This window comes from Oncorhynchus nerka, linkage group LG7, assembly GCF_034236695.1.
Source record: "Oncorhynchus nerka isolate Pitt River linkage group LG7, Oner_Uvic_2.0, whole genome shotgun sequence".
Classification (NCBI taxonomy): Eukaryota; Metazoa; Chordata; class Actinopteri; order Salmoniformes; family Salmonidae; genus Oncorhynchus; species Oncorhynchus nerka.
This window is the reverse complement of record NC_088402.1, coordinates 94,307,492-94,319,495: the sequence shown is the minus strand read 5'-3', so window position 1 is coordinate 94,319,495 and position 12,004 is coordinate 94,307,492. Positions and strand designations below refer to the sequence as shown.

The 12,004-nt window shown below is 48.2% G+C and overlaps 1 protein-coding gene across 1 annotated transcript in view; it reads right to left on the bottom strand.

Annotated features, from left to right (window-relative positions):
• The window catches only part of plxnb3 (plexin B3), a 297,715-nt gene that overhangs the window by 68,074 nt on the left and 217,637 nt on the right, over positions 1-12,004 (bottom strand). The window contains exons 6-8 of the mRNA XM_065021111.1: positions 11,796-11,896; positions 2,565-2,781; positions 333-492 (exon numbers count right to left, since the gene is read on the bottom strand). Of these exons, the coding sequence (XP_064877183.1) occupies positions 333-492; positions 2,565-2,781; positions 11,796-11,896 (478 nt within the window). The remainder of the gene's footprint in view (positions 1-332; positions 493-2,564; positions 2,782-11,795; positions 11,897-12,004) is intronic.

Genomic DNA, 12,004 nt, shown 5'->3' with positions numbered 1-12,004 from the left:
TTTCATACCACACAGGAGTTTGCTCAGAGTCAAAAACCGGCGTCTAGGATTTGATACCAGCAACCCTGCCTCTGGTTGCCAGTTCACATCCCGCCAGATTTTTCCAGTCAGACACAGGATTCGAACTGGCAACCCTCCCGCTTCTGGCTCATCTCGCTAACCGCTAGGCTATCTGCCGCCCCGGTTATTTCTCAATTAGATTAATTTGGATAAATAATGAATTAATTACATTGATTAAATGATCCATTAATTAAATAATTATGAATACAAATCTCATAATTACAGATCATTTATATATATATAAAAATTTAAAAATAAAAAGGGCAACCTACCACTTCCTGGTGGGCTGGGTGGGAGGAGCTCAGGCAGGGGTGATTGACAGGTGATGGTGGTTCCCTTGACGATGGCTGGCTGAGGGGGGAGGGTTCCGAAGGAGCAGGAAAGAGACTCCTCCTCTGTCAGGGTGGGCAGCTGGGCCACTGTTAGAGACACCTGGGACAGAGATCTATATATTATATTATATATATATATAAGGTTTATTGGGACAGATAGAAACAGAGTGAGGGAGGGACATACAGGTGGGGGGTGTGGAGGGATAAATAAATACATTTACTGCAGGACCAGCACAGGCATTACCCACTAGACATTACCCCCTAAACCAGCCCATACATTACCCCCTAGACCAGCCCAGACGTTACCCATTAGACCAGAACAGACATTACCCCCTAGACCAGAACATACATTACCCCCTAGACCAGCCCAGACATGACCCCCTAGACCAGAACATACATTACCCCCTAGACCAGAACAGACATTACCCCCTAGACCAGCCCATACATGACCCCCTAGACCAGAACAGACATTACCCCTAGACCAGCCCAGACATGACCCCTAGACCAGAACATACATTACCCCCTAGACCAGAACAGACATTACCCCTAGACCAGGACAGACGTTACCCACTAGACCAGCCCAGACATTACCCCCTCAACCAGCCCAGACAAGCCCAGACATTACCCCCTAGACCAGAACAGATATTACCCCTAAAACCAGCCCAGACATTACCCCCTAGACCAGCCCAGACATTACCCCCTCGACCAGCCCAGACATTACCCCTAGACCAGAACAGACATTAGCCCTAGACATTACCCCTAGACCAGCCAATACATTAACCACTAGACATTACCCCTAGACACTACCCCCTAGACCAGCCCCGACATTACCCCCTAGAACAGCCAAGACATTACCCACTAGACATTACCTCCTAGACATGACCCCCTAAACCAGCCCAGACATTACCCCTTGGACCAGCCAAGACATTGCCCAGACATTACCCCCTAGACCAGACCAGGCATTACCCACTAGACATTACCCCCTAGACATTGCCCCCTAAACCAGCCCTGACATTACCCCTAGACCAGCCCAGACATGACCCCATACATTACCCTCTAGAACAGCCCTGACATTACCCACAAGACATGACCCCTAGACCAGCCCAGACATTACCCCCTAGACCAGCCCAGACATTACCCCCAGCATTATCCCCTAGACCAGCCCAGACATTACCCTCTAGAACAGCCTAGACATTACCCTCTAGACCAGCCCAGACATTACCCTCTAGAACAACCTAGACATTACCCTCTAGAACAGCCTAGACATTACCCTCTAGACCAGCCCAGACATTACCCTCTAGACCAGCCCAGACATGACCCTCTAGACCAACCCAGACATTACCCTCTAGACCAGCCCAGACATTACACTCTACACCAGCCCAGACATTACCCCATAGACCAGCACAGACATTACCCCCATACATTACCCTCTAGACCAGCCCAGACATTACCCTCTAGACCAGCCCAGACATTACCCTCTAGACCAGCCCAGACATTACCCTCTAGACCAGCCCAGACATTACCCTCTAGACCAGCCCATACATTACCCTCTAGACCAGCCCATACATTACCCTCTAGACCAGCCCAAACATTACCCTATAGACCAGCCTAGACACTACCCTTCTAGACATTACCCCCTAGACCAGCCCAGACATTACCCTCTAGACCAGCCCAGACATTACCCCCAGACATTACCCCCTAGACCAGCCCAGACATTACCCTCTAGAACAGCCCTGACATTACCCATAAGACATGACCCCCTAGACCAGCCCAGACATGACCCCCTAGACATTACCCCCTAGACCAGCCCAGACATTACCCCCAGCATTACCCCCTAGACCAGCCCAGACATTACCCTCTAGACCAGCACAGAAATTACCCTCTAGAACAGCCTAGACATTACCCTCTAGAACAGCCTAGACATTACCCTCTAGACCAGCCCAGACATTACCCCTTAGACCAGCCCAGACATTACCCCCTAGACCAGCCCAGACACCTCCACTGAGTTACCTCACCAAGTCTCCTCCCACATATCTGTCACACAATGTTTCTAGATATACTATACTGTTGAAGATCTGTAACCCACCTGAGACATTACCCCCTAGACATTACCCCCTAGACATTACCCCCTAGACCAGCCCACCTGAGACATTACCCCCTAGACCAGCCCACCTGAGTTGCCTCCTCTCTGCTCTGGATGGCAGGCTTTAGGCTCTGGACAGTTACACACTGGTTGGCAGGCTGGTTGGCAGGCTGGTTGGCAGGCTGGTTGGCAGGCTGGTTGGCAGGCTGGTCGGCAGGCTGGTTGGCAGGCTGGTTGGCAGGCTGGTAGCTCCACAGCCAGTGGTTGGCTTGGCCCTCACGACTACACTCCAGTCGACGAGTGCATCTGTATCAGCGGTATAAACACAGGTTAACATGGAAACGGAGGTATAAACACAGGTTACCATGGAAACGGAGGTATAAACACAGGTTACCATGGAAACGGAGGTATAAACACAGGTTAACATGGAAACGGAGGTATAAACACAGGTTAACATGGAAACGGAGGTATAAACACAGGTTAACATGGAAACGGGGGTATAAACACAGGTTAACATGGAAACGGAGGTATAAACACAGGTTAACATGGAAACGGAGGTATAAACACAGGTTAACATGGAAACGGAGGTATAAACACAGGTTAACATGGAAACGGAGGTATAAACACAGGTTAACATGGAAACGGAGGTATAAACACAGGTTAACATGGAAACGGAGGTATAACCACAGGTTAACATGGAAACGACGGTATAAACACAGGTTAACATGGAAACGGAGGTATAAACACAGGTTAACATGGAAACGGAGGTATAAACACAGGTCAACATGGAAACGACGTTATAAACACAGGTTAACATGGAAACGGAGGTATAAACACAGGTTAACATGGAAACGGAGGTATAAACACAGGTTAACATGGAAATGGAGGTATAAACACAGGTTAACATGGAAACGACGGTATAAACACAGGTTAACATGGAAACGGAGGTATAAACACAGGTTAACATGGAAACGGAGGTATAAACACAGGTCAACATGGAAACGACGTTATAAACACAGGTTAACATGGAAACGGAGGGATAAACACAGGTTAACATGGAAACGGAGGTATAAACACAGGTTAACATGGAAACGGAGGTATAAACACAGGTTAACATGGAAATGGAGGTATAAACACAGGTTAACATGGAAACGACGGTATAAACACAGGTTAACATGGAAACGGAGGTATAAACACAGGTTAACATGGAAACGGAGGTATAAACACAGGTCAACATGGAAAAACGTTATAAACACAGGTTAACATGGAAACGGAGGGATAAACACAGGTTAACATGGAAACAGAGGTATAAACACAGGTTAACATGGAAACGGAGGTATAAACACAGGTTAACATGGAAACGACGTTATAAACACAGGTTAACATGGAAACGGCGGGATAAACACAGGTTAACATGGAAACGGAGGTATAAACACAGGTTAACATGGAAACGGGGGTATAAACACAGGTTAACATGGAAATGGAGGTATAGACACAGGTTAACATGGAAACGACGGTATAAACACAGGTTAACATGGAAACGACGTTATAAACACAGGTTAACATGGAAACGGCGGGATAAACACAGGTTAACATGGAAACGGAGGTATAAACACAGGTTAACATGGAAACGGGGGTATAAACACAGGTTAACATGGAAATGGAGGTATAGACACAGGTTAACATGGAAACGACGGTATAAACACAGGTTAACATGGAAACGACGTTATAAACACAGGTTACCATGGAAACGACGGTATAAACACAGGTTAGCATGGAAACGACGGTATAAACACAGGTTAACATGGAAACGACGTTATAAACACAGGTTAACATGGAAACGACGGTATAAACACAGGTTAACATGGGAACGACGGTATAAACACAGGTTACCATGGAAACGACGGTATAAACACAGGTTAACATGGAAACGGGGGTATAAACACAGGTTAACATGGAAACGACGTTATAAACACAGGTTAACATGGAAACGGAGGTATAAACACAGGTTAACATGGAAACGGAGGTATAAACACAGGTTAACATGGAAACGGAGGTATAAACACAGGTTAACATGGAAACGGGGGTATAAACACAGGTTACCATGGAAACGGGGGTATAAACACAGGTTACCATGGAAACGAGTGACGGAGGGGCTTTAACAATGTGTATGTTTGTGACAGAGGACACGGCACTATCAACAAGGCAGGTCCCTACAGGCTTTAGTTTTGTCACACCTGGACTACTGTTCAGTCGTGTGGTCAGGTGCCACAAAAAAGGACTTGAAGTTGCCTCAGAACAGGGCAGCACGGCTGGCCCTTGGATGTACACAGAGAGCTAATATTAATAATATGCATGTCGATCTCTCCTGGCTCAAAGTGGAGGAGAGTTTGACTTCATCACTACTTGTTTTTGTAAGAGGTTGACATGTTGAATGCATCGAGCTGTCTGTTTAAACTACTGGCACACAGCTCAGACACCCAACATACCCCACAAGACATACCACCAGAGGTCTGTTTAAACTACTAGCACACAGCTCAGACACCCATACATACCCCACAAGACATACCACCAGAGGTCTGTTTAAACTACTAGCACACAGCTCAGACACCCATACATACCCCACAAGACATGCCACCAGGGGTCTGTTTAAACTACTAGCACACAGCTTAGACACCCATACATACCCCACAAGACATGCCACCAGAGGTCTGTTTAAACTACTAGCACACAGCTTAGACACCCATACATACCCCACAAGACATGCCACCAGAGGTCTGTTTAAACTACTAGCACACAGCTTAGACACCCATACATAACCCACAAGACATGCCACCAGGGGTCTCTTCACAGTCCCCAAGTCCAGAACATAGAGCCATGACTACATGGAACTCTATTCCACAGTACTACATAGAGCCATGACTACATGGAACTCTATTCCACAGTACCACATGGAGCCATGACTACATGGAACTCTACTCCACAGTACTACATAGAGCCATGACTACACGGAACTCTATTCCACAGTACTACATAGAGCCATGACTACATGGAACTCTATTCCACAGTACTACATAGAGCCATGACTACATGGAACTCTATTCCACAGTACTACATAGAGCCATGACTACATGGAACTCTATTCCACAGTACTACATAGAGCCATGACTACACGGAACTCTATTCCACAGTACTACATAGAGCCATGACTACATGGAACTCTATTCCACAGTACTACATAGAGCCATGACTACATGGAACTCTATTCCACAGTACTACATAGAGCCATGACTACATGGAACTCTATTCCACAGTACTACATAGAGCCATGACTACATGGAACTCTATTCCACAGTACTACATAGAGCCATGACTACATGGAACTCTATTCCACAGTACTATATAGAGCCATGGCCACATGGAACTCTATTCCACAGTACTACATAGAGCCATGACTACATGGAACTCTATTCCACAGTACTACATAGAGCCATGACTACATGGAACTCTATTCCACAGTACTACATAGAGCCATGACTACATGGAACTCTATTCCACAGTACTACATAGAGCCATGGCCACATGGAACTCTATTCCACAGTACTACATAGAGCCATGACTACATGGAACTCTATTCCACAGTACTACATAGAGCCATGACTACATGGAACTCTATTCCACAGTACTACATAGAGCCATGACTACATGGAACTCTATTCCACAGTACTACATAGAGCCATGACTACATGGAACTCTATTCCACAGTACTACACAGAGCCATGACTACATGGAACTCTATTCCACAGTACTACATAGAGCCATGACTACATGGAACTCTATTCCACAGTACTACATAGAGCCATGACTACATGGAACTCTATTCCACAGTACTACATAGAGCCATGACTACATGGAACTCTATTCCACAGTACTACATAGAGCCATGACTACATGGAACTCTATTCCACAGTACTACATTTACATTTAAGTCATTTAGCAGACGCTCTTATCCAGAGCGACTTACAAATTGGTGCATTCACCTTATGACATCCAGTGGAACAGTAGTGCATCTAAATCTTTTAAGGGGGTGAGAGGGATTACTTTATCCTATCCTAGGTATTCCTTAAAGAGGTGGGGTTTCAGGTGTCTCCGGAAGGTGGTGATTGACTCCGCTGTCCTGGCGTCGTGAGGGAGTTTGTTCCACCATTGGGAGGCCAGAGCAGCGAACAGTTTTGACTGGGCTGAGCGGGAACTGTACTTCCTCAGTGGTAGGGAGGCGAGCAGGCCAGAGGTGGATGAACGCAGTGCCCTTGTTTGGGTGTAGGGCCTGATCAGAGCCTGGAGGTACTGAGGTGCCGTTCCCCTCACAGCTCCGTAGGCAAGCACCATGGTCTTGTAGCGGATGCGAGCTTCAACTGGAAGCCAGTGGAGAGAGCGGAGGAGCGGGGTGACGTGAGAGAACTTGGGAAGGTTGAACACCAGACGGGCTGCGGCGTTCTGGATGAGTTGTAGGGGTTTAATGGCACAGGCAGGGAGCCCAGCCAACAGCGAGTTGCAGTAATCCAGACGGGAGATGACAAGTGCCTGGATTAGGACCTGCGCCGCTTCCTGTGTGAGGCAGGGTCGTACTCTGCGGATGTTGTAGAGCATGAACCTACAGGAACGGGCCACCGCCTTGATGTTAGTTGAGAACGACAGGGTGTTGTCCAGGATCACGCCAAGGTTCTTAGCGCTCTGGGAGGAGGACACAATGGAGTTGTCAACCGTGATGGCGAGATCATGGAACGGGCAGTCCTTCCCCGGGAGGAAGAGCAGCTCCGTCTTGCCGAGGTTCAGCTTGAGGTGGTGATCCGTCATCCACACTGATATGTCTGCCAGACATGCAGAGATGCGATTCGCCACCTGGTCATCAGAAGGGGGAAAGGAGAAGATTAATTGTGTGTCGTCTGCATAGCAATGATAGGAGAGACCATGTGAGGTTATGACAGAGCCAAGTGACTTGGTGTATAGCGAGAATAGGAGAGGGCCTAGAACAGAGCCCTGGGGGACACCAGTGGTGAGAGCACGTGGTGTGGAGACGGATTCTCGCCACGCCACCTGGTAGGAGCGACCTGTCAGGTAGGACGCAATCCAAGCGTGGGCCGCACCGGAGATGCCCAACTCGGAGAGGGTGGAGAGGAGGATCTGATGGTTCACAGTATCGAAGGCAGCCGATAGGTCTAGAAGGATGAGAGCAGAGGAGAGAGAGTTAGCTTTAGCAGTGCGGAGCGCCTCCGTGATAGAGCAGTCTCAGTTGAATGACTAGTCTTGAAACCTGACTGATTTGGATCAAGAAGGTCATTCTGAGAGAGATAGCGGGAGAGCTGGCCAAGGACGGCACGTTCAAGAGTTTTGGAGAGAAAAGAAAGAAGGGATACTGGTCTGTAGTTGTTGACATCGGAGGGATCGAGTGTAGGTTTTTTCAGAAGGGGTGCAACTCTCGCTCTCTTGAAGACGGAAGGGACGTAGCCAGCGGTCAGGGATGAGTTGATGAGCGAGGTGAGGTAAGGGAGAAGGTCTCCGGAAATGGTCTGGAGAAGAGAGGAGGGGATAGGGTCAAGCGGGCAGGTTGTTGGGCGGCCGGCCGTCACAAGACGCGAGATTTCATCTGGAGAGAGAGGGAGAAAGAGGTCAGAGCACAGGGTAGGGCAGTGTGAGCAGAACCAGCGGTGTCGTTTGACTTAGCAAACAAGGATCGGATGTCGTCGACCTTCTTTTCAAAATGGTGAGGGAGGAGGGGGGGGGAGGGGGATTCAGGAGGGAGGAGAAGGTTGCAAAGAGCTTCCTAGGGTTAGAGGCAGATGCTTGGAATTTAGAGTGGTAGATAGTGGCTTTAGCAGCAGAGAGAGAAGAGGAAAATGTAGAGAGGAGGGAGTGAAAGGATGTCAGGTCCGCAGGGAGGCGAGTTTTCCTCCATTTCCGCTCGGCAGCACGGAGCCCTGTTCTGTGAGCTCGCAATGAGTCGTCGAGCCACGGAGCGGGAGGGGAGGACCGAGCCGGCCTGGAGGATAGGGGACATAGAGAGTCAAAGGATGCAGAAAGGGAGGAGAGGAGGGTTGAGGAGGCAGAATCAGGAGATAGGCTGGAGAAGGTTTGAGCAGAGGGAAGAGATGATAGGATGGAAGAGGAGAGAGTAGCGGGGGAGAGAGAGCGAAGGTTGGGACGGCGCGATACCATCCGAGTAGGGGCAGTGTGGGAAGTGTTGGATGAGAGCGAGAGGGAAAAGGAAACAAGGTAGTGGTCGGAGACTTGGAGGGGAGTTGCAATGAGGTTAGTGGAAGAACAGCATCTAGTAAAGATGAGGTCGAGCGTATTTCCTGCCTTGTGAGTAGGGGGGGGAAGGTGAGAGGGTGAGGTCAAAAGAGGAGAGGAGTGGAAAGAAGGAGGCAGAGAGGAATGAGTCAAAGGTAGACGTGAGGGGGTTAAAGTCGCCCAGAACTGTGAGAGGTGAGCCGTCTGTAAATGTAAATGCAAAGGAGCTTATCAAGGCATCAAGCTCATTGATGAACTCTCCGAGGGAACCTGGAGGGCGATAAATGATAAGGATGTTAAGCTTGAAAGGGCTGGTAACTGTGACAGCATGGAATTCAAAGGAGGCGATAGACAGATGGGTAAGGGGAGAAAGAGAGAATGACCACTTGGGAGAGATGAGGATCCCGGTGCCACCACCCCGCTGACCAGAAGCTCTCGGGGTGTGCGAGAACACGTGGGCAGACGAAGAGAGAGCAGTAGGAGTAGCAGTGTTGTCTGTGGTGATCCATGTTTCCGTCAGTGCCAAGAAGTCGAGGGACTGGAGGGAGGCATAGGCTGAGATGAACTCTGCCTTGTTGGCCGCAGATCGGCAGTTCCAGAGGCTACCGGAGACCTGGAACTCCACGTGGGTCGTGCGCGCCGGGACCACCAGATTAGGGTGGCCGCGGCCACGCGGTGTGGAGCGTTTGTATGGTCTGTGCAGAGGAGAGAACAGGGATAGACAGACACATAGTTGACAGGCTACACAAGAGGCTACGCTAATGCAAAGGAGATTGGAATGACAAGTGGACTACACGTCTCGAGTGTTCAGAAAGTTAAGCTTACGTAGCAAGAATCTTATTGACTAAAATGATACAGTACTGCTGAAGTAGGCTAGCTGGCAGAGGCTGCGTTGTTGACTATGTAGGCTAGCTGGCAGTGGCTGCGTTGTTGACACTACACTAATCAAGTCGTTCCCGTTGAGTGTAATAGTTTCTACTGTGCTGCTATTCGGGGCTAGCTGGCTAGCTAGCAGTGTTGATTACGCTACGTTGCGTTAAAAGAACGACAATAGCTGGCTAGCTAACCTAGGAAATCGCTCTAGACTACACAATTATCTTTGATACAAAGAGGGCTATGTAGCTAGCTATGTAGCTAGCTACGATCAAACAAATCAAGCCGTTGTGCTGTAATGAAATGAAATGAAAAATGTGATACTACCTGTGGAGCGCAGTGTCTCCTACGTTAAGGACGCGTTTCGAAGCGTTGTTGGTGCGGATGTTGAGCGACAGTGTTCGGATTGTTGAGTGCGGAAGTTCTGTTCGGTAGACCATGGTGCTTGCTGGCTGTGAGCTGTTGGCTCTGAGGCCCTAGCAGTGTCTCCCTCCCTACCACTGAGGAAGTTAGTTCCCGCCAGGACGACAAATAGCTGGCTAGCTAACCTCGGTAAATTAAGATAATCACTCTAAAACTACACACTCTAAACTACACAATTATCTTGGATACGAAGACAGCAAAGACAACTATGTAGCTAGCTAACACTACACTAATCAAGTCGTTCAGTTGAGTGTAATAGTTGTGCTGCTAATCGGTAGACGGTGGACTAGCAAACGGTGGACGTTAGCTAGCTGGCTAGCTGCAGGGCAGTGTAGACTGCGTTAGGACGACGAAATACGATAATTACGCAATTATCTATGATACAAAGACGGCTATGTAGCTAGCTAAGAAGAAATTGCTAAGATTAGACAAATCAAACCGTTGTACTATAATGAAATGTAATGAAATGTAATACTACCTGCGGACCGAGTGCAGATGCGACCGCTCGCTTCAACCCGGAAGTTCTGAGAGCCATGCATAGAGCCATGACTACATGGAACTCTATTCCACAGTACTACATAGAGCCATGACTACATGGAACTCTATTCCACAGTACTACATAGAGCCATGACTACATGGAACTCTATTCCACAGTACTACATAGAGCCATGACTACATGGAACTCTATTCCACAGTACTACATAGAGACATGACTACATGGGACTCTATTCCACAGTACTACATAGAGCCATGACTACATGGAACTCTATTCCACAGTACTACATAGAGCCATGACTACATGGAACTCTATTCCACAGTACTACATAGAGCCATGACTACATGGAACTCTATTCCACAGTACTACATAGAGACATGACTACATGGGACTCTATTCCACAGTACTACATAGAGCCATGACTACATGGAACTCTATTCCACAGTACTACATAGAGCCATGACTACATGGAACTCTATTCCACAGTACTACATAGAGACATGACTACATGGGACTCTATTCCACAGTACTACATAGAGCCATGACTACATGGAACTCTATTCCACAGTACTACATAGAGCCATGACTACATGGAACTCTATTCCACAGTACTACATAGAGCCATGACTACATGGAACTCTATTCCACAGTACTACATAGATCCTTAATAAACCCCAGGAATAGTAGCTGCTGTCTTGACAGGAACTAATGGGGATCCATAATAAACCCCAGGAAGAGTAGCTGCTGCCTTGGCAGGAACTAATGGGGATCCATAATAAACCCCAGGAAGAGTAGCTGCTGCCTTGGCAGGAACTAATGGGGATCCATAATAAACCCCAGGAAGAGTAGCTGCTGCCTTGGCAGGAACTAATGGGGATCCATAATAAACCTCAGGAAGAGTAGCTGCTGCCTTGGCAGGAACTAATGGGGATCCATAATAAACCCCAGGAAGATTAGCTGCTGCCTTGGCAGGAACCAATGGGGATCCATAATAAACCCAGGAAGAGTAGCTGCTGCCTTGGCAGGAACCAATGGGGATCCATAATAAACCCAGGAAGAGTAGCTGCTGCCTTGGCAGGAACTAATGGGGATCCATAATAAACCCCAGGAAGAGTAGCTGCTGCCTTGGCAGGAACTAATGGGGATCCATAATAAACCCCAGGAAGAGTAGCTGCTGCCTTGGCAGGAACTAATGGGGATCCATAATAAACCCAGGAAGAGTGTCAGTGTTCAGTACCTTCCCTCCAGGACACACCAGCCACAGTAAGGATCTCTGACAGACAGACAGGACTGGCAGTCAGGCTGCTGTTCACACTGAGATACAGCCACCTTGGACACCTGAGAGAGAGAGAGAGAGAGTTAGAGAGAGAGAGAGAAGAGAGAGTGAGGGAGACAGAAAGAGGGGGAAAGAGAGAGGGGGTGAGAGAGAGAAAGAAAGAGAGGGAG